This window comes from Polistes fuscatus, unplaced genomic scaffold (genome assembly GCF_010416935.1).
Source record: "Polistes fuscatus isolate 324 unplaced genomic scaffold, CU_Pfus_HIC Scaffold11, whole genome shotgun sequence".
NCBI lineage: Eukaryota > Metazoa > Arthropoda > Insecta > Hymenoptera > Vespidae > Polistes > Polistes fuscatus.
This window is the reverse complement of record NW_025113009.1, coordinates 4,031,448-4,056,177: the sequence shown is the minus strand read 5'-3', so window position 1 is coordinate 4,056,177 and position 24,730 is coordinate 4,031,448. Positions and strand designations below refer to the sequence as shown.

Genomic DNA, 24,730 nt, shown 5'->3' with positions numbered 1-24,730 from the left:
GCTGAAAATCCTGATCTAAAAAATATGATTAAATACACATAAATATACATTTTTATAAAAATTTATCTAAGCGACTAAGGACTCTACAATTTATTTGATAAATAATAACTTTTAATATCTTTTAATATATTTTAATATATTTCAAAACCTCGGACGACTCCTTTCATTAAGTTGGCTGTTCTAATAAAAGAACTGGGCTTTGAGCCACCACTTAATTGCTAGAATCTATCCGTCGCGAATGAGTTTGTCTTCTTGCTCATTTATTTATAATATCGAAGTATCGATATATCAAAATTAATCGCGATTAGATAAACTAAATACGAAGCAATGGATGTAAGACATTTATTACATGCTTTTCTGGACGAAAACGAGTAAATTAATGCTCGGTTTCATCACTATTAACCACGAACAAATCACGTAATAAAAAGAAAGTGCATTAATTAATTGCATTACTTATTAAATGAATTTAATCGATGAGACAAGAAACCTATCCTGAACTAATAAAATATACAATTCAATATACAATACAATATACAATTTTCATGAGTAACTCCTAGAAAGGAATTACTCATGTGCTCGTCAATAATTTATTTAAATAATTACAACCAGTAACTCGTGCCGATTAGGACCTTTCATCCTCGACATGATTGAGCACCGGAGGGACTTTAAATTTTTTGACTCACTGCGTAAGAAGTTCTACGGTGGCTCCAAAACACTCCTACTTCGTAGCAAGCATAGCAGTCTAACGATCAGAAAATACCACGGTATGCTATTGAAGAAGACCCATAGAAAACCCATAGAAGATCCATCGAAGATCCATCGAAGATCCATCGAAGAATTCATTCCACATCTTTGCAAAGTAAGGAAATCCATCGTCTTATCTGTAACATAAAATAGAACATAACGATAAGTTATCTGCAATATAATCCAAAATCATATTAAAATAAAATCGAATAAAATGTAAATAAAAATAGATACTTACAATGCATTCCAATGGGATGAAATTCAATTGCACCGTGGCGATGCACCTCGCGTGAATCTAATAACGTGTTATTAACGAAAATAAGAAACTATAGATGAGTTTCTTATCGCGAAACCGAAATTTTATTCTACGGCAAACAACACTGGCTCTAATTCGCGTATGATTTTAATTTATTATGCGCCCGATCACTGATTCTACAACTGCTTCCAAAGACTGCTTTGCACACAGTCAATGCAAGTAAAAAATCTTCATTGATGCACTGACTCTAATACGCGAACAGTCTGTGCGACTGTTTTAAAATAAAAATACAACTTTTCTCGAACAAAATCTAATGCAATTACTGCTTTGGTCGCAGTTAATTTAATATGAAAAATTTCTAATACAATCGCGTAACACGAACGAATTGAAATGAGCGAACGAACGTGCTTCTAATCCGTGATTTTAATTATATTCAATCGATACAACACTCCCGTATATTGCTTCGCGCACGATTGCAATCTGAAACAGAAATAAAAAACAATACTATTAATATCATTACTATTACTGAAAACAATTAAAATGTTTGTTGAATTATTAAATACAAAAATATACTCACTTTGTATCTCCATCGATGAATGCACGATGGGTCTCCTACCCCTAGGATGACGATGACAATGCACTAACACTGATTCTACAACTGCATTACATGCAGTTAATTCAATTAACACTAGATTAATGGATTAACAATAAACCAATTTGACTCATATCAAATTTCTTTGCTACATATGCTACATATATATATAAAATTTTAATATTATCTTTTAAAAATATACGTTGATTTTTAATACCATAATGAAATTATATGTAAATATTAATTCCTCCCCTCTACCCATTTCTTCATGCTAACAATTTTTGTAAGTTTTTAAAAAATAGTAAATGAAACAATAATGAAAAAATCTAGTGTTAAACGAATTTCCAAATGAATTTAATTAATAAATTGTAACACTATTCCAACGATGATCTGAAACAAAAATAAAAACAAGATTATATAGACCATTGATATAAAAACATTATTATAATTATTGAGAAAATGTTTTATATAAAAATTGACTTACATTCATTCTTCAGTGATGAATGCACGATGGGTATCCTACCCTTAGGATGACGATGAGCACACGTTTAAACCGAATAAAAGAAACTTACGGAGTTTCTTAACCGAGCAAACGAAACTTTTACATACGGCGTACAACACTGACTTTACTTTCCGATTCTTTTATATTTTATTTTATCGATGCAACACACGAGTACCTCATTGCCTACGCGCTCGATTGCAATGATGTTCTGAAACAGAAAAAGAAAAAGAACAATTAATATCATCGTTATAATAAAAATCCATTAAAGTTATCATAGAAGTTTTTGATAGAAATATATACTTACTTTTAGTCTTCATTGATGACTGCAGGATGGGTATCCTACCCTTAGGATGACGATGAATAAAATAAAATTAAATAAAACTCTGAAAAGCTGAAACATACTAAAAATTATATTACATACAATTAAATATTACAATATTTCCTGAAATCATTCCTGAAGGCATTGCACACTTTCAAAGATATTTTATCATAAAGAATCAATATAAATTCAAGCAATATTAATTGCCTTAATCTCACTACTTGTATAATATTACATACGAAGTATGTAATGTTATTGAAAATATTAATTGAAAAATTTTTAAGTTATAATATATAACTTGATAAAGAGTAACCTAAAAAATAAAACGTTTTTATATTATTCTATCTAATAAAAAACTTATTAAAGTATTTAATGTTAGAATATAAAAGTATTAAACGTTAGATAATGTTAGAAATAAAATCAATAACTAGTTTAATACGTCACGTTCGTTAGATCTTTACTCGTTGAAGGACGGAAGGGGAATGGAGATCTCTCTGTGTATATCTCGTAGAGGTATCGAATGCTCGGTGCTCGACTGTTTACGTTTCGTTTCGACGGTTATTCTTCTGTTTTCACCTCGAGAAATTCCTACAAATATACATACACATTCATCGTTGCTTGTAGGTGAATGTTTTGTTTTCTATTCTCTCTCCCTCTCACACTCTCGTTCTCACTCTTTTTATATATATGAACTATAAGTTCATTGATAGTTCACGAGTTTTACTATAATGAACAGAGAATGTATATTTAATTTTTTAATAATTGAAAATTAGAATAGTAACATAATACGAGTTATCTTTCTCGCACGTCGAAAATGTCCAATGCAGTTTTCAGGGATGAAGAAAGAAGAGGCTAAATGCCGAAGAGGCGAATGCCGAAGAGGCCCCCACTTAAATGTGGCTGAAGAGGGCAACTACATAGACTATTGAGCTATTTTCAAAGGTTCAACAAGTTCGAACCTATCGAGAATAGTTCTCTAGTCATATTTTATATTTTGTTATATTACTTGCTTGCTCGTCAATAATTTGTAGTTGTAATTGGAGATGATGGACCATTCCATCTCCTTGGCACATCAAATCTGTGTCTACATCGTCCAAAAGGTGCACAAGTTTTTAGTTAGTTAGAGTCAGAAATATTAAAATTTTTGTATTATTTAATTTTGAAGCTTAAATAACGTTCGGTAAATATTACAGTAATTTCTCTTTTCTCGTTTCGTCTTTAAAATTTTTCACTTTGATCGTATTTTATTAAATTTGCAATTTTTCTTTTCTATATAATGCAGTTTAAAAGTATTTCATAATAATTAATAGATATTATTTTTTTTAGTAACTTAGTATTCTTATTTTTCCTATTTCTTTATTTTTATTTATTTTATATAAATGTAAAATCACGCGTTTAAATTTAATTTACATAGAGATTTGATAAAAATAAATAGAGAATTCAGTTGAAAAGTGCATCTAGGAATTGGACCACTTATATGTCAGGCTATTATATCACTTGATTGTATGATTAATATAGTTTTCTTCTTGTTACAGGTGATCGTCGTTGGATTTATCATAAAACTTTCTGGATTCTTTTTTATTTGAGTGTTTTAAATTGTTTCATTTTAAAATATATATAAATGCATTTCTGAAGGCACACACATGTTTATATATTAAAAATTAAATATAATTATATAAAATTCTATATTACAATATAACTATACTATATATACTATCAAAGTATATTTCATATACTATTATATACTATCAAAAACCATTATAAACCATTAAAACCATTGATAAAATAGACCAGACTTTCATCCGTCGTTAAAATAGTTTCCAAACGCGTTATCGACGTTGTATCGATAAGATAAAAATTTATCATATCGACAGTGGGTAAACAAACTTCCAAAAAATATATATATATATATATATATAAATACATTTCTGAAAGCACACACATGTGTTTATATATTAAAAATTAAATATAATTTTATAAAATTTTATATTACAATATAACTATTCTATATATTCTATCAAAGTATATGTTATATACTATTACAATTATCTATTAATTATTATACTATACTATATAATTATTAATAACTAATTAAATAATTAATTAAAAGAGTTAGCAATTATGGATTTTGAATTAGTAAATGGCTATCAATTAAATGCATATATTCATTTTTTTTAGTTCTTGTGGTTCTATGCCAATTTTTTTTCGTTAAGAAATACTTATCTAAATAATTGAAATTATAAAAATTACTAAGAGTGGATACATACTATATTATATTAATAAATAATTGTATTTTATTTTAGATATTAATTCAAAAGCAGAAACTAAATGTCGTCATCTTTCGGATGATGCAAATGCAATTTCAATCATTATTAATCCTTGACATTGATTTTACAATCGTTTGAAAAAAATTGTTAATATCTTTAATATATAATGTATTTATAAAAATCATAAGAACGTATAAATATATTTATATAATTTATTTGAATTTAACAGATGACGTTTTGAAATGTTTCAAGTAAAAAGGAATGTAAAATGCAGAATATTCTTTCGGCTTTTTTTTTTTTTTTTCATAATAACAAGATAATATTTTTATATTTGACATATAAGAAAGTATAAAATAATGTTAGTTTCACGATAACACCATGACCCTTGTACGCTCATTTCAAACAGAGATACTTTCTCTCCCAATCCTTTAGATAAAATATTTTTTTATCTAAATTTCTCTGATCGAATAATATTATTTTTATAGCCACTGTAACTTAACCTGTCGTAAAAGAGAGATGAAAGCCACTATGCTATTAAGATTTTATTTAGTTAGTCTTCAACAGCCGTACGATTCGAATCGTATAACGCGTCTCTTGAAATAATTTTTTTAAGATCGAATAATATCGTTAAGGAAAAATTGTTTTCTTGAGTTCATTTTATTATTTAAATTATAGTGCAAAATGTATTCTAATCCGAATAATGGTAACAATGAAGATGATACTAAGACAATTTTAAGTTCGTCCCCTCTCGACAAGGTTCGTGTAAAAAAAAATCACTTTTATAATTTATTTTAATTTATGAATTCTTAATTATATATATTTACATTTTTGTATAGACTTATCGAATATTAAAATTTTGCATTTTTTCAAGCATTAATAATAAGAGTTTTATCGGAAAAATCAAATCGAAGTATATTTACTATTGTTTCTCGAAAGAATATTATATATATCATTGTTAATAATTTTGGACATTAAACAAAAATTCAATTAAAATATCTGTTTAATTAACATATTTAAAAAGATTTCGTTAATTGTTTCGTTCAATAAATAGAAAGATATTATTACCACCATTTTTAACGGAACAAAGTTCCGTTTGAATGTAATTACATAGGATTTTACTAAAATTGATTTACGTTCTATCAAGAATTCAATTTACTGTAAACCTTGAGAATGATTAAATAAAAAAGTAGGAGATGACGTGGTTGGGCTTGCGACAGTTAATCATCAAGAATTTATATTAAATACGTACGACGTATTGATTGTATTCAAAAGATTGTTTTCCATTCTACTTCTGCATATTTTATTAGTATTTATCATATTTAATTGTATGTAAAAGGATTCCGAATGATGTTTGTCACGATTAAGTTGTTCATTATACATTATAACCATAATTGCTTTACAATCGAGACCTTCAATCTCTTATTTCCTTGTGAAACTAGTTGTTAAAAGAGCAAAATAAAACTTTGAGATCTGTTTCCATATTAACATTCCATTCCAGAAAAAGATATTGAGGACAGAGAAATCGGCCTTCGTTTTCATTGTCAAATGAATGCCCATAATCGTATAAGCATGATGCAAAATTTAGTTAAGTTACAGAATTCCATATTCATCGGTAAATATATTTTTATTTAGTAATGATAGAGATAATAATTTGTTATCAATGTTTTTACTCATAATCAATACAATTTGCAATTTCACAATTTATTTTTACGTCAATTTAATTACCGTTTAAGATAATATTAATATCCAAATATAATATTTACGACGGTATTTCCCTAAACTTGTAAGAACTTTTCTACTTTTTAAAAGTAAAAGTGGGGGAAACACAGAACATACTTATAAAACAGAGTTAGAAGTTTCTTACTTTTAAAGTCATATCTCTTAGTAACGTAGAACGACAGAGTAAAATATATTTTGTAACGATGCTAAACGTGAGAACGAATTACTTTACACTTTGTATATTATATTTGTAATATTTAATACAAGATAATATTGAATTTTATAATTAATATAATTTTTTTTTTTTATTATAATAGCCAAAATTAATCCACGGTGGAAATTACATAAAAGAAGGAAAAGATTCGGCTAAGAGTACTTGTTTAATATTTTCACCTAAAGAGGATGATAAAGTTGGAGCATTAGGAAAATATCTTCAATTATTTGCCGTGAGTAAAATAAAAAAAATAATTAATTATAATTATTATATTAACAAAAAATATTTTCTTTGTTTAAAATCTTAGAAATATGAAATCAATCTTTTACACATCGAATCGAGAAGTTCGCGTCGCGTTAATGGTTACGAATTTATGGTGGAATGTGCACCCAGTTTAAACCTTGGATCGGTCATCGAAGATCTTCGAGAACAATGCAAATACTTTTCTGTTATTTCTAGGTAAAAAATAAAAAACAAATAAATATGGGAAAATAGAAAAGAAAAACGAGTAATTTGCAATGAAAAACATTAATTTCTTTTTAAAGGAATCATAAGGATAATATGGACACAGTACCATGGTTTCCTAGAAGGATCAGAGATCTCGATAAATTCGCCAATCAGATTCTTTCTTATGGATCGGAACTTGACAGCGATCATCCGGGATTTACTGATCCTGTTTATCGACAAAGAAGAAAATATTTTGCTGACTTGGCATATAATTACAAACAGTGAGAGTCATTTAATTTAATTTATCAATGCATCATCAATATTTAATCATCGATGAGATTAATAAATTAACAAATCTTAATAAACAAGATAAAGTGTTTTTCTAACGTTAATGGTTATCTCGCAATAATTATTATTACGGTGTAAACATGTTTGTTTAACGATTTGAATCTTGAAATTCTTCTTCTCTTCTAAGTGGTCAACCAATACCAAAGGTAGAATACACGCCGGAAGAAATTGCTACGTGGGGTGAAGTGTATCGAAATTTGACCAAACTTTATCCAAAATATGCATGCAAAGAACACAATCACGTGTTTCCACTTTTCATAGAAAATTGTGGATACAGGGAAGATAATATTCCTCAACTCGATGATATATCCAATTTTTTGAAAGGTTCGATTAAACTTGTTTCTTAGCAAAAAATCTATGCTGGTGAATTATTTTATTTTTTATATTATATAAATATTAATTATTTTTTTTATAATAGATTGTACCGGCTTTACACTACGTCCGGTAGCAGGTCTACTTTCTTCTCGTGATTTTTTAGCAGGCTTGGCTTTCAGAGTATTTCATAGCACGCAATATATCAGACACAGTAGTAAACCCTTGTACACTCCGGAACCAGATATATGTCACGAAATATTGGGCCATGCACCACTTTTTGCCGATCCCGCTTTTGCACAATTTTCACAAGTCGTTGGTTTGGCATCTCTCGGTGCACCTGACGAATATATCGAGAAACTTGCCACGGTAAAGTTCTTTTTGTATAAATACAAAATTATACCAAAATTATTCTACCTAAATCAAGAAAAAAATAAAAAATAATCCATATGAATAAGTTGATTGCATCGATGAATGTTGCAGTGTTTCTGGTTCACTGTAGAATACGGTATATGCCGACAAAATGGTGAATTGAAAGCTTACGGTGCCGGTCTGTTGTCGTCATTTGGCGAATTAGAATATTGTTTAAGTGGAAAACCAGAGTTACGTCCTTTCGATCCAGTAAACACGTCATTACAAAAATATCCGATAACGGAATATCAACCAGTATACTTCGTTACGGAGGGTTTCGATGATGCCAAAGAAAAGATGATGTGAGTAGGAATAATTAATATATATATATATATCTAATGAATAATTAAAGATTATCGTTATCATTTTATTCTTTATTATTTATATTAAGAGTCGTATTATTTGCTTTCAGTAAATTTGCACAAACTATACCAAGAAAGTTTGGAGTCAGATACGATCCTTACACGCAAACAATCAACATCATCGACAGCAAACATCAAATAGAAGACTTGATTCATAATGTCAATCAAGAAGTTCAAATTTTGATGGAAGCATTGAGCAAGTTAAAGGAATAAACGTCAAATATTTTTTGTACTATTTTCTAGTTTTTATAAGATAAATTTTATTAATTAGGAGAAGGGAGGGGGGACAGGGAAAGTTAGAGATTAGACGTTCATAGAAAAAATTGAAATGTTATTAGAATTATGTATTTTGTAATGATCACCTGTCATACCGTACTAACATATTTTTTAATTAGGTAACGTTAAACAATCAATCCTTTCATTCGCAATGACATCGAACAATCATTAAGAACGATCGTAAATATTTTACCGTCATTTTGTACAATCCGTTAATATTCATGAAATAACCAGCTATTACATCTAATATATAACTATAATCAATCAAATAAAGTAGAAAATAAGACAGAATTACATACTTATCAGGGCTGCGTCAATGTTACATCAGGGTTTATAGTAAAGAATAGATTTTTAACAAAGGTTTTTAAGTAAAGTTAATTAAAAAATTGAAAGTTTTATCAATGAAATACAAAGAAGTTTGTGGAAGAAGTAAAATGTGTTAATGTTTCTGTTCGAAAGAAATCAATATGATATAAGAAGTTAAAAAATGAATTTTTCTCTGAAAAACGACTGTAATGAACTTACTTCCATTTTGAAATTTAGTGTCAAACTAAACCATGGTTAATGGATATGGCTTTTCTCGCTGTCATTGTATTCATGAATAAAAGACAAAAGGTATCTTTATTTAAAAAAGAGAATAGCGTGTAATTAAAAATGTCACGGATGCCTAACATACTGCAACGAGTGATTTTTTTTCGCTGAAATTTGCCGAAACGGCAATGTATAATGGAATCATGACACAATAACTAGACACTTATTGTTAATTCATACAATATCTAGTTATTTCATAAAACAATTGAATTAGACACTTTAACAGTAACATATATAATAAATTATGATACAATGGTCGTATTCTTAAGTGTTGGTAGATATACAAGAAAATTATTATTATTATTATTATTATTATATATATATAATACATGTATCATATATATGATACATGTACAAAATATATTACTTTCTTTTTATTTTTATCACTGTAATCATATTTGTGACGTTCTAATTCGCAATTGAAAACATTTACACCCTGTATGAAACCTGATAGAAAAAAATTAGGGTCATTTTGATATATATATATGAATACAGTGCATTATTAATTATAATACACGTCGTTGTGTACATTGCGTACATATCGATCGTAATTTCAATTTCATTTTCATTAGGAATATAATAGTGGTTACGATTACTGACATACTTATGATAATAATCGTTCGTTTAAGGAGAAATTATGTCTCTCCATTCGCCAAACTCTAATAATAATTAATAAACCTTTTTGTACTTTTCAAACGCAGAATTCTGATCCTTTATTATAGAATACTTGAAAAAACGTTCTTTTTCTATTATCTCCTAGAAAATTGGAGTCTTCTTTTATACAGAATGTAGATTTACAAAAAAGAATTTTTTTTTTCGTCAACATTTTCACTGAAACGTACGAACGAACGGGGTTCAATTTTTAGAGGGTCTTGGTTGTTGACCACCTGGCACTTCGATATTACCGTAAAGTATATCGGTTTGTGGCGGACATATTTGAAAAGGCACGAACTCTGCCGGATTTCCATCTTGTTGAGTAGATGGATCCTGTTGTTGTTGTTGGGGTTGGGTTTGGGGTTGTTGTTGTTGGTGTTGCTGTTGTTGTTGCGGTTGCTGGGGTTGTTGCGAGGGCTGTTGTTGAGACTGTTGCGTTTGAATCATAGTATTAACGCTAACATGAGTCACTCCGGAAACCGTTGGTGGTACAGGACTGACCGGTAAGGCATGTGGAAATAATTCTGTTGGCACTATAGGTACTGGCACAGTGATCGGTAACGACAACATATTTACACCTTGGACGCTAGTTGATGATGGTAATTGAACGTTTGCCGTAGTATTGCATCGATTCGTTGGTTGGCACGTGTTTGTCGTATTGTACGATATTCCCGACTAAAATTATCATTTTTTTTATATATATATATATACATATATATATTACGAATTTCAAATGATTAATTAATATTTAATATGTTAAAATCGTACTGACGTTAAGCAGAGGCGATAAAATTCCGTATCTTGCTATGAACAATTGTTCCGACACTCTCCTCAATTCTTCTTGCTGATGAACGATTAATTGTTGCAGTTCTTCGTGTTTACGTTGCAATTCGTCCTGTATTTGATTTTGCGCAGGCGTCATAACGATACCTTGTTGGTGTAACATCTAAAAAAAAAAGAAAAGGAAAGAAAAGATTTTTCGTTTGAGGCAAACTTAATTGATTTCATTTTTGTTATTTAAATATTATTAATACCTCGTGGGTTGGTAAATTAGAAATTAAAGATGCCGATGGTGTAGCAAAGCCCGCTGTTACAACAGGTTGAAGATTGACCATAGCATATTGGGTTGGTTCCATATAGTTTATACAAGATTGATCATCTCCTAATTGATGTTGCTGTTGCTGTTGCTGTTGCGTTTGTTGTTGCTGTTGTTGTTGTTGACAACTTTCCATAGGCATTGGTTGAGAAGCCACCGAACTACTGACTGAAGCTGTTTTAGTTCTCGAATCGTGTTTCGTTATTTGCGAATGCGGTGAACTTCTTAATGACGTTGATATGGAAGATGTGTCCGATTCTTCACCAAGACGTCGAGACATTGAACTATTCGTTATAGTCTTAGAACTTTTCGACACTTTTGTTGGCCACTGTGTCATAGGTATTTGGCAAGTAGTAGTTACCTGATAATAATAATAATAATAATAATAATAATAATAATAGTAATAATCAATTACTTTAACAACAGAAAAATGTTGAATAATAATTAATATAGAAATAAATAATAAGTATTATTAATAACACCTGTTGTTGTTGTTGTTGTTGTTGTTTAACTGGCATTAGAACTACATCTTGGGCATATGTTTTATTAAAATTGGTACCAGCATCTTTGCGCATTTCTTTCATCACATCGACGTAACTGACAACGTGATGCGTACAAACGATAAATTCTGGCTTAGAATTCCATTGATTATAAGTTATGAAGAATCTAGTTTGTAGCCATATCCATTGTTGGCCCTTTGTTAAAAATCTATAATGACAAGATGTACCCTCTCCTTTCTGCATTACTGAAAATTTTCTTTTCATAGGGAAACGTTGAATTGAAAATATGTATTACGATTTTAATTAAATGACTTACATGATTCATGACAAGTGACGACTTTATCCAAATCATCGACATGATAATAATCGTATCCGGAAGTACCTAGCACCTCGAAAGGTAGATATCCGATAATAGGTGGTGCTCTGTGATCTAGAAACAAAAACTTCCATTCAAGACTGTGCCGAGAAGTGAATTCAGATTTTGTGCTGTCCATGACCGACATTTCTCGTATCAACTGCGGTGTCTGAAGTCGGCCTGTTCCAACAAAAACCATTCTGTAAATAATATAATTTATATATACATATATATATAAATAATATACATATACATATGTATCGTAATGATATTATATTGCTTTCTTTTTGTATTATATATATACATATATATATAAACAAAAAATGTAAGATAAAAATTAAATTATAAATTACTTGGTATCAGATCCAGACATGTTGTTAAACCTTGAATTAGGAACTAAATTATCCATATTGGTATCCACGTCAGAACCTTCATCGAACATAATTAAATAATTAATATTATTATTATTCTATATCTAATTACGTGTGAATGAATATAAAAATAAAAAAAGAACAAATTTACTTACGAAAGTATCCAATAAATTGAACGAGTTCATAAATGGGATCTTCTTGATAATCAAATCCCCCTCTTTTGATGTGACATGTAAAGGATACTTGGTCCTCTATAAATAAAAATTGATCGAACATTTTTAATTAAAACTCCATCGATTAAATTTATTATTGTTCTAAACGTACCCTTTTTAACTGTACATCGGTCCCTTATACTGTTGGGATTAAGTAAGACATTGTAAAGATGAGATTGATCCTCTTGATAAGCAATATCGTATATAGTAGTGCTTTCTAATTCACTTGGTAAATAGCCGAGAAGAGATGTAACACTTTCGGAAACGTAATAAATACGTCCGTTAGATGAGAATACCATTATGAATCCATCTAAAGCCTGTTAATTACAACAAAATTGTTGTTATGTTTATTTTACATAAGCGATAAGTCTATATAATAATCTATATAAAACGCATAACAATGGCAATCTATTTACTTCTAAAATAAGATGAGTAAATTCTTCGTTGGATAAAAAAGATGGTTTCCAATCTTCTTGAATTTCATGTACCCTAGACCTAACAGCTATCTCTGTAATGTGATACAATAATATTTTATTTAAATTTAATATTCATTCGTTATAAGAATTATTTTTGTTTCTTTTTTTTTTTTCTTTTTCGTTTCATAATTATTCTCATTTAAATAAAAAACGATTGCATTTTTGTTAAACGCACCGTTGTGATTCTTCAAAAATAGGATAGTTGATTTCAATACCGTGGACTTATCCATTTTTCGTGTATTTGAGCTCACCATACTTCCAAGCTCGCTCACCAACATATTGAATTGATCTCGGCGTTTTTTCTCGCTGAGATTACGTGACTTTCTAAATTGAAAATAAGAATGAAAAAAGTTTCGAATATTTGGTTTTGACGAGAATTATCAAATACCGCTTACCGTTTCGTATCATCCTTATCATCGATATCATCGTCCATGGTATCACTAAATAATGTAAATACATTTATATATAAAATTGTAATCATTTCCTTTTAATATATTAGATATATTTTATTTTTTCGTGTGTAATTATTAAATGTATCGAATATAATTAAAAACAAAAATAAATGAAGTCTGATTTTACTTCGACAAATTGAGAAGGTCATCAACCGCATATCGACTCATACAAGAAAGTCAACATCGTTGTGTGGTGTACTATTACATCATACGTGGTGACATACGTCATATTTTATCGAAAGAGAGAAATCGTTTAATTAAACGAAATAATCTCTCAAGTGCATATCATTCAGTTTATGATAATAAACAAAAATAAATTACGAATTATGGAATGTTGAATGTACGTAAACATATGGAAATAATTAGTATTATTCGTTACGATCTATATTATCAATTGCAAAACAAAAACGTATTACGTACAAATATTAACGTCTATGATAACGTAAGCAAGCATGAACTAAACGTAATTGTCATACAAATGTAATCCTTGAACATTATCGAACGTTTGTAAAGAATACAATATTTATTATTTATTATCATTAAAACGAACGAATGCATAAATGATTGAGAGAAAAAAATCTAAAAAAATTGTTTAATGAAAAAAAATTCGAAAATCTCAATTGAATAATAATAATAAAAAGGAACGCAAAAAATTGATATAAATCAAGAAAGAAATATTTCGATAGCGAATAAATTGATTAAAAAGTAACGAGTAATCTAGCACATATGTTAACGCATTGATCCTAGTTGTTCGATAGTCAAACAAGTGTAAAATACTGTCGTCTATCGATAGAATATATTAAGCTGAATGAAATTACAGTAGATGGAATAGTAAATGGATATAACAAGATATCGGTATAAATAATGTGGAATTTTTTGTTTCTCTTCTCTTTGCGAGAGATAGGCAATTAAAAAGAAAAAGAAAAAAAGAAATAAAAAACATTAGAGAGATGGAATGCGGTGTGTAGATATATATCCCGCGGTTCGAGATTTCACATTCGATCGGATCGAGAAAAAGTGAGTGATGGTAGTAGTAGGGCCACAGACAAAGTGAATATATAAGTTCGGCGTCAAACACAGCGTTTTAGTGTCGGCATAAACTACTTGCACTGTATTCCCGTCTCGTAATAAACGAAATATGGTAATGATGATGATGATGATGATGATGATGATGATGATCGGTATAATATCGAATAAGAAAATAAGATCAAGATAATTCATGATTAAATAAATATGAAAAAAGCATCATTATTTTTTTTCAATCAAAATACATAATCACAACTCACTCGGATTGTCTGGAGGAACGTTCCCGCGTATAACTCGCCATGCAAAAGGGTTGTTGTCAATTAAAATCCAATAACAGTTGTCGAATTGCAAACTTCCTCACGTAAAAACGTATTTTGTTCACGAGGTTGAGTTAAAAACGGTTTGGTGATTATTACGATTGATAAGAAGACTTAACCAGCGAACAATTATTATTATTATTATTATTATTATTGTTATTATGTATTCTCAAAGAGGAGTAATATGTTCTCCTCGTTAATGTCTTGTTCGTTAGATCTTGCAAATCTATATTCTTTTTATCTTCCTCCTCCTCTTCCTGTTCGATACACGTCCCGGTCGTTCCAGCAATATTTATCCTCCTCGTTGTTTTCGTTGTTGTCGTCGTAACTCTCCTTCTTGTCGGTTCGTTGTCTTCTTCGAGGTGGCGGCTCCTCCACCGGCAGCACCGCCACATTTTTCGAAGCTCGAACTCACACCTACCTTTTCTTTTTTTTGTTTTTAACCCTTTCTTCGAGCAACGAAACGAGACTCTCTGCTTTTCACCTTTTACTACTCGTTTCTGTACCTCTCTCACTCTCTCTCTCTTTCTCTCTCTCTGACTCACACTCTCACTCTCACTCTCTCTTTCTCTTTCTCGTATTTATTTCTTCCTTTCTTTCTTGATCACTCTCTTCTTCTCTTTCTGTTTTTATCTGTCTCTTTTCAATCTTTACCTACCTTCGACAAACCACTCAACCATTAGTTTCACCTAACGCACTTTCCTCACCTTAATGCGTCATGTTATACCACTGTTAGAAACGATCGCAGCGCTCGTACTAAACACCCTAAGGCGTCGTTTGGTACTCTGGATGATGATGTTCGCGACACGTTTCCATCCAATTTTCCAAATCCTTGATAAACAAGTTTTCTTATTTATTCCTTTTATTTCCGGTAGACGAATAAATGCAACATCTTTTACGATCATTTAATTTTTATGAAACTTTGAGATACCTATTGTCATTTTTATTAAGCATAAATTCGATCTTCGCGAACTAACGTTATATTTTATAATTATTAGACATTCAATTTCAATAATAATAATAATAAAAATAAAAGAAAAATATTAATAAAAGAAATTTCTAGTCGTCCAATCATGATTGAGAACGCATATCAGCGAAAACGAGTTGCACTTTCCACATGATGCAAGTGCGCAGACGCTGCAGATAAAATTGCTGCTTAGTCGATGGCTCGTGGTTTCTAGTGCACGAGTGCACACACTTGGAAACTGACCAATGAAATTAAACCTGTCCGTGGTCTTTTCCGAAGCGGTTCCATGCGGTTCGATGCGACCAAACGAACACTCCTAATGCGCATGATCAATCAGAAGTATAAGATTACCTCTCTATCGAGTAGTTGCGTCGTTTAAGGTCATTTTGAAATTGATTTACTTGTTCGATCTGAAAGAGATCGTCCATTCATTGCAAATTAGAAATTTGCATGAGTGTGCGCGTGTTGTATAAATTATACTTAACCGATCAACAACGACACAACCAATCGAATGCATTTTACTGTGCGGTTTCGATGCATTCACGGCTTAAACGCGAAATTACACTTACTTATTTTTCTTTGCCTTTTATTTTAAATATAAAATAGATTTTTGTTTATATATCGATATGAAAAAAGTATTTAATGTTATTTTGGTCAAGGATATGGAAATGAAAAAAGTATTATCTATGTTTCAGTAAATTTTACATAATGTTTATTATTTATAGTGTACTCAGAAATGTCGGGCCTCAACCAGTGGGCCTTCTTTTTTGACATATTTCATCAATAAACATCACAATGTTATTTTTCCCCTAGTCCATAATACACAGTATCTCCTCTCCCTTTCTCTCTTTCTCTCTCTCTCTCTCTCTCTCTTTCTTTTTCTATCCTATCTCTTTCTTCTATCATTATCTCTATCTTCCTTACATTCTTACTTTCCCTCGCTTTCTCTTTCTCTTTCTCTTTCTATTAAAAGCGACGTACAAGTTATTCGTCTTAATTAACACAATTGAATGATTGAACAAAAATATCGTCGTGTCTCGTTACAAACGCAAATGAAAAATTTTAAAAGGAAAGAAAAAAAAAGAGCAGAAGAATATTCTTATCAGTAAAAGTCGTTGTTTAAAGATTACTTTTAAAAAAAAATCAACGTCGACACGAATTGCGAATCCGAGTGGCTTGTACGTTTCCAAAAATAGAAAGATTTTGTCAAAACGGCTTCGCGACGATCTATCCTTTCATATTTTTTTCTATCTTCCTGTCTTCCTTTCTTTCATTTTATTTTATTCCTCTCACCTACGTTTTCTTTTTCTTCCTTTTTTCTTCCTCAACATGCCAGCATATACATACAACAAAAATATCCTAATAACAAGTGTTCGTTTGAAACGAAAAACTTAAAACGATTGAGAAAAAATCAAGTCTATACATGTCATCATCATCATCATCATCATCATCATCATCATCATCATTTTCTCAGCTTAGCCGCAAATATAAGTGTATAACATATATCTCGACGATTTCCAAAATTTTATTTCTTTTTATTTTTTTTTTATTTATTCATTTTTTTTTTTGGAAAGTCGTCCCTATCCTTTCTCTCTCTCTCACTCATTCTCTCTCTTTCTCTCTCTCTCTCAATCTTTCTCAATGAACTTCTTCTACTCCTTCTTCTTCTTCGTCTTCTTCTTCTTCTTTACTTTTATTTTATTTTACTTTATTTTACTTTATTTTACTTTATTTTAATTTATTTTATTTTATTTTATTTTATTTTATTTTATTTCTATCGTTTCACTCTTCCACACAACTTATCGAACGCAATACGGATGATCGTATCGGTGTAATTCCTTACGTGTTTAAATCTGTTACAAAAAGATTTCGTCGAATAGAACGCGCGGCAGATGCACATTATAATAAATACGCATCATCAAACTCTCTTTCACCCTTTTCTTTCCTCTTATTTCTTTGTATTCATTATTTTTATTTTTAACATTTTTTATTTTCTTACGCTTTTCGTCACCCCGTTACACAGCTCGAACTTTATAGGTTACCATCGCGAGGGCGGCTAAAAGTTCGAAGGACAATTCGAAAAATGGAGGGAGGATGTACGCGACAGGAGAGGGGAAGGAGGGATTAGGGGAAAAGGTTCTTTTTTCTTCTTTATTCTTTTTTTTTCCTTTTATTATTATTATTATTATTATTATTATTATTATTATTATTATTATTATTATTATTATTATTATTATTATTATTATTATATTACGATTTCTTTCCTTCCTTTCTTTCTCTATTCATATTTTCGCGTGACAATCCTTTTTAAGTATTTCTTATCGTTTATTATAATATCTTTTAATCGCAACAATTTAATCTCGTTTCATTTTTTATGTTCTCTTTTTTTCTTTCCTCCCCCCTCTCCCCCATAGTGTGAAATCGAAATTTTTTTCTATCGGCGTTCGATCGTTCTGGTTGAAATCGTTTTCTGCTTTTTTTGTTTTCTTTTTCTTTTTTTTCGATCAACGAGAAGATCGATCGCGTAACCCTAATTTTTAAAAAGCAGCGCAAAGTTGCACCTAAATTCTTTCGCGGAAGAAATCCTCGAAAGGATATATATTCGATCGTTCGTTCGTTCGTTCGTTCATTCGAAAAACGAAAAACTTGGTAAAAATATCGGCTGCAACTTGGCGCCACTTCGGGGCACGGCGTCATTTTGTTAGTTTCTTTGCTTCGCGACACATTCACAAATTTAATTTGAAACGTTTTTATTTGTTTTTTGTTGTTGTTGTTGTGTTCATTGACGTAATCGCGAAATATACATACATAGATACTTTCCGTTCGATTATAATAAAAGTTAGATATTTATGAAACCGATCTTTCATAATACCATCCTTTCGCATTGTTCTTCTTGTTTTCATGTTTTTTGTTTTTTTTTCAATTTTATTATTATTTCAATTCGCTCTTTATTTCTTTTTTTTTTTTTTTTTACGTATCGTTGCGGCTGGCTATGTTCTTTTTTTCGATGTGTAATAATAACGTGTAAACGTGTTTTAATGCGTAAGAGTAGAATGTGAGTTTTACTGTGTCATAGTGTACACATATCGTAAATATATGTATATGTATACTCTCAAATACATATCATATATATTTTTATATATATATATCGTTATCTACATTTAATTCCTAGATTCGAAAAATAACATTACAATATTACATAGTGTGCACTGTCATTTTGAAAATGTTCATTATGTATTAAACTCTGTATAAGTGTTAAGTAGTATATATCTGTCCTCTGTTAAGTGTACGTATGTATGCTTGTGTGTTTTAGACGGGTTTAGGCCGTGGGTGTTAATCGGGTGTTAAACGTCCTTCTTAGAATTAATTTTTTTTTTCTTTTTTTAAATCCTCGTTCCATCCCTCCACCGTCGCGACTATCGATAATAATACGCGTTTCTATCCTTCCTTTAATCTTCTTTTCTTTTCTTTTCTTTTCTTTTCATTTCAGAGAGAACAATTTTGATCGCACTTTTATTTTTTGTTTCTCTTTTTTTTGGTTTTTTTTTTTAAATCTCTTTATATTATCTTCCTTCCTCCTCTTATCCTTATTCGTCTTCTCTATCTCGCGCAACGTAATACCTAAAGATTTTTATTTTTTATCCTTTTTTTCTCCTTTTCTTTTTTTTTCTTTTTCTTTTTCTTTTGAAATACATAATCGGACGAGTATCGCACACAACACGCTGAGAAATTATCCGGATTATATAATAAGCGAGAAGAGTACCTTCGGTTGTACATTATTTTAAACTCGTGTCTGTACTGTACGTGTGTGTGAGTCATATAAAAAATTATATATTCGCAATCGTTCAATATAAAATCTTTCTCTCTCTCATTTCCTTTTTTTGTTCAACAATACCATATCAAAATCGTTAGAGCGGACAAATCAAATCGATACAAACTCGCAGTTCACTTTCTCTCATTTCTTTGACATATTAAAAAAAAAAAAAAGAAAAAGAGTCCAACGTGACAATAATTTACGAGTATTATATCGATAGTTTTGTTAATACCGTGTTTGCCATAACGACGTTTGTAGCGTGATTTGTTCGTTTTTTATTAATAGCGAGGAAACGATCGAACAATAATCTCAGACGTGTGCGTGCAAACGAAACTCGTAGGTACTACTTATTTTTACTCTCTCTTTCTTTCTTTCTTTACGCACTTTTAATTTGTTTAATATTTTTTTTTTGTAAGTTATATCAACGATCTTCGATGTGTTCGCGTGTTGTAAAGTATTTTTTTTTTTATTTAAAGATGCTCTCGCGAGTGTGTTCAGTTCGAATATGTAAAACCGTTGTTTCTTGAGCTAACCCTAACTTCTTATTTTATCTTTCATCTCTCTCTCTCTCTCTCTTTCATTTTTTCTTTCATCTATACTTCTCTACCATTCTCACTTTCTATCCGTCCCTTCCTATTTACCTTCCCTTCTTTATAAATTCCCGTTTTAATTCGAATAACAACCACTCCGTTAGTTTCTTCATTTTATTATTTCTTTTATTTTCTTCCTCCTTAAATTGTTTTTTTTTCTTTTTTTCTTTTTTTTTTTTTATTTCATTTACTTTAAATGTTTTAATTTTAATTTGTTTTTCACTAAATATATCACAAACTGGCCGGCGGTTTTAATAAGCGCGACGCATGAATTTACGGCGAAGGGCGCACCTACCACTAACACACTGATTTTTCATTTTCATTTTCAATTTCATTTTTTAATCGGGCAGCGTCGTCTCGTTGTCATTTTTGAATAACGCGCTCGATCGCGCACAGAGACGCTCTTTCTTTATTTAATTAATTAATTAATTATTTACTTATTTATTTATTTATTTATTTATTTATTTATTTATTTATTTATATCGAATAAGAAGAAGAAGAATGGCGCGAGTGGTGCATTCGCCGTTGATTCGTGTGCCACCGCCGGTAAAATATAACGTTAAGGGATTACATGTTAATAGTTAGATCACTGTCGGAAGACGCGACGATCCGAAGGAGCCCGAGGACACGCGAGCCTTTTATATTTTATGTATATTTTATTTATTTTATTATTATTATTATTTCATTAATTAATTAATTAATTAATTATTTAGTTATTTATTTTCTTTTTTTCCCTTCCTACCTTTTCCTTCCCCATCCCCCTTTTATTTCGTTGCTTTTCTAATTTTATTTTATTTTATTTTATTTTATTTTATTTTATTTTATTTTATTTTTATTTTATTCTTTAGTTTTTTTTTCCTTTTTTTGTCGAGTTTGTATTCGTCATCCATTACTCCTCTCCTTCGCGTTTAAGTTAGTAGTTTTTTTGTTTTTTAGTTAATAATAATATTCGTTTATTTCGTACGTTAGACGCTTTATCATTCCACGAATAGGAGCATCGGAATCCCTCGGGATTCTTCGGCCTTGTTTTTTTCCCCCGAACTTTTCGTACAGTTAGTTTTTTTTTTTTTTCTTTAAGTGTCTAGTAATTTTTTCCTTCTTCTTATTTGTTTGTATTTCTTTTTCTTCTTAAATCTCTCAATTCTTCCCATATATAATATTATACTTCCTGGAAAAGATTCTCTCTTCTTGATTTTTCCTTTCGTTTAATCCTTAAAGTATAAATATTTTTATAAATTCATGGATCTTATGTATTAAATCTTGATTTCTTTCATTTAATCTTTTCATCTCTTCTTCGTTCCTATCTCTGTTTCGTCGATTTTTCTCTTTCCTTGCCATTTTCTTTATCCTTTCATATTTTCTCGATCACTTTCTTCCAAATGGAAAAACGTTTGGCTTTTCGTTTTTTAAATTCGTTTGCTGTTTATGTGTATATGTATATATTTCTACATATATTTTATGTACATGTATATACACACACATACACACTCACGCGCACGCACGCACACACACACACACACACAAATGTGTTAGCTTTTATTTTCTTATCTGCTATCTTTCGATCTTAATTTTTCTTATTTTTTCTTTTTCTTTTTCGAAAACTTGTAGTCAAGGGTGGTAATAATGGTGGTGGTGGATGTGTGATAGTGGTAGTGGTGATGTTAGCGATGTTTGTGTTATCGTATCGGAAGAGTACGAGGGATGGAAGGGCGGCATAGGTTAAAAAGAAGACATCAAGCCATTTCCGGATGATAGTAGGGGGCAGGCTTGCAGAGTTTTTAAATGGCACCGATGCTGCCGAAAAAGAAAAATGAGAAAAAAAGAAAAAGCCATAAAATATTTCTTTACATTTGGGAAAGCTGTTAGTAACGCGTGTACTCGTTTTCAAGATGGTACTTTGAAAGAGGAGAAAAGGGTTACGTATCGAAGAACCTATTATAAAAACGCTCGGCAATGTTTACAATTTATCACGCGATTCGAATATTTTTTTAACTATCGTATAACAAAATATAAATATTAGGTATTTATATATTTTAGGAGTGGCTTTAAATTCATGGATTAGAAATAAATTAAGAAATATCCGAAAGTATAAATAAATGACCCAAAAAAAAAATGTCTATATTTTATTTCTATCTGTTATTAATTATTATAAGAAAATATTTCGAGTTTTTAAATATTGTACACGTATGATCTTTCCGTTGGAACGAAAATGTTGTATGATAATTTAAAAACCATAAATATATTTCATTGTCGAAAGCATTTAAACGTTTGATTTTTCGATACGATACGGGTGGTGGTGGCTCGTGAAATAGTAGTAGAAGGCGAAAAAGTATTATTAGCAATAGTCAGACTGATCGAACCTGCAAAAGCGAGTGAGGAGCCTTCACTATACACATTTTAATAAACGCGTTCTATTAGCGAAATCAGCGAGGTGTTAGTTATGGAAGAAATCTCTCTTAAAAAAGCTAATCAACTTTTTTCAAGCGTCTCCCTAAATAGCGAGTTCAAAGTTTTTTTTTTTCTTTTTTCTTTAAGATTGAATGGATTTTTTTCTTTCTATTTCCTTTATTCCTTTATTACTTTTTTTTTCTTGCTGCGTTTTTTTGCTTTCCTTTTCATCTTTTTTTTTTCATCTCTTTTTTAATAATTCATTAAATGTCTATATAATTCTTTCGCAAATAAACACATTTCATCCAACGCATGTTTTATCAAGACTTGCATATTCGAGGTCAGTCATCATCATCATCATCATCATCTCGAAAAGATCTTTTTTTTCATATTTCCGTTTCTTCCATTCATTTCTTTTTGTCGCGTGTTATTTTTCTTCTCTTCATTTTCCATTTTTGCTTTAAATATTTCTTTCGCAATTATTTTCTATCTATTATCCTAACGAAAAAAAATCTATATCCTTAGTTTAGCTGAAAAATAGGATGCACGTGTGTTGGGTAAAACCTTCTCGCGTAAATTACGATAGGATTTACTCTCGAAAGAATGATTATTTACGGAATTTGTATTTTTCTTTACTTCTTCTTCTTCTTCTTCTTTTTTTCCTTTCCTTTCCTTTCCTTTCCTTTTCTCTTGTTTTCTCTTCTGTTCTCTTCTTCGTAAGACTAATAAATCTCGTCTAAAACGATCAATACAATATAATATATTTAGCGCATATAAGATTACATAGATATACTAATTGTAAGCCTAATCTATATTTAATTTTTTTTTCTTCTTCTTCTTCTTCTTCAGTTTAATCTCATTTCTTGCCAAGAATTATCAACGACCTGTCGTCAAGAAAACGACACGATAAAAGACACAAAAGACAATTTAAGAAAAAGCGTACATGTGAAACTGTGAAGAAAGAAGAAGAGGGGCCTGGGAGATAGGAAGGGGGTTTGTGTATGCAAGGAAAAAGGAAAAGAAGGAAGAAGGAAGAAGGAAAAAGAAATTTGCGGCGGAAGTGGAAGAAGCCGCGTGTAGTTTAGACTCATCGATGGTCGCGACGAATGTTCAAAGTTTAAACAATTCGTTTGTATGATATTTGTTTTCCCTTGACTCCTCTTTCTTCCTTTCTTAGTTTACGTTAATTTCATTCGCATGACAAAAGACAAAGTCCTCGCGACGTTTAACGTTTCTTCTCTCTCACACCGACGAAGATCTCATCTACACACGTAGTAAAGCTAATTTAATTATGCATAATGCTTGGATACATCGACATGCAATTAGTTTGATATATTTCGGTAAAGATTTTCTTTTTTTTTTCTTCTATATAATTACTATCAGCTAAAAAGTCGGTGCGATATTTTTTTCCTATTCTTTTTTTACTTTTTAACTACACTACAAACGTACCATATAGTTCTCATAACCGTATATAAGCTAGAAGAAGATTAATTAAATCTAATTCGGAAAAATTTAATTGTAGTTTAGCAAAGTTAGCTTAGTTTCAAAAATGTTTAATATGCGCACGTGTCGGTGGGGGATGGGATAGGTTAGGAGGGGGGTTGTATTTTTGTGGGAAGGGGGTCTCTAAATGCCCATCATCCAATTACAATCGACTCAACGACTTTTCGTAGCTTATCTAAACTTTTTGTTTTTACCTAAGACGATGTTTATAATCTTTTTTCTCTTTCTCGTGTTCGTTATAATTGGGGGAACGATTATGCGAGTACGGATTTAAATATATATATATTCTTTTCTTTTATTCTATTATTTTATTCGATCAACGCGAATCTCGTACGAATGATCTTCCTCGTCTCTCGTTTTCTTTTTCTTTTCTGGAGGAATAATCTGTTTTTTCTTTCTTTTTTAACGATAAACATTTACGTATATTTAATTGTTAATAATGGCCACTCTGTAGATAATAAAAGGAACTGTTTACTGCGAACGAGATTCGCATTCGTCGAACAAAAAAAAAACAATCTACGACGTGTTGTGTTCACCCTGTGTAAGAAAACAACAAGAAAAAAGAAGAAAAAATATTAAGAAAAAGAAAACCAATCGAGAATTATTTTGTATTATTTCTTTTGTATCTTCGTTCGCACGTAAACATCTT

General features: G+C 30.3%; 2 protein-coding genes across 3 annotated transcripts; one reads left to right on the top strand and one right to left on the bottom strand.

Annotated features, from left to right (window-relative positions):
- The first annotated feature begins 5,158 nt into the window (after positions 1-5,158).
- On the top strand, positions 5,159-10,060 carry LOC122526443 (protein henna). 2 transcript variants are annotated; one of them, XM_043649837.1, is made up of 8 exons: positions 5,159-5,436; positions 6,717-6,845; positions 6,921-7,072; positions 7,159-7,341; positions 7,536-7,732; positions 7,827-8,089; positions 8,204-8,433; positions 8,544-10,060. In XM_043649837.1, exons 1-8 carry the CDS (start codon positions 5,362-5,364, stop codon positions 8,704-8,706), a joined length of 1,392 nt encoding a protein of 463 aa, XP_043505772.1. In that variant the 5' UTR covers positions 5,159-5,361; the 3' UTR covers positions 8,707-10,060. The 2 variants fall into 2 exon arrangements, with proteins under 2 accessions (XP_043505772.1, XP_043505773.1); XM_043649838.1 differs by lacking the exon at positions 5,159-5,436 and adding an exon at positions 6,448-6,611.
- On the bottom strand, positions 8,817-15,401 carry LOC122526442 (circadian locomoter output cycles protein kaput). Its single transcript, XM_043649836.1, has 12 exons — positions 14,763-15,401; positions 13,420-13,464; positions 13,200-13,348; positions 12,965-13,056; positions 12,661-12,865; positions 12,492-12,587; positions 12,319-12,394; positions 11,927-12,165; positions 11,593-11,855; positions 11,049-11,471; positions 10,787-10,960; positions 8,817-10,689 (listed from the first exon to the last, which is right to left on the bottom strand). Exons 1-12 carry the CDS (start codon positions 14,801-14,803, stop codon positions 10,216-10,218), a joined length of 2,277 nt encoding a protein of 758 aa, XP_043505771.1. The 5' UTR covers positions 14,804-15,401; the 3' UTR covers positions 8,817-10,215.
- Positions 15,402-24,730: the final 9,329 nt, after the last annotated feature.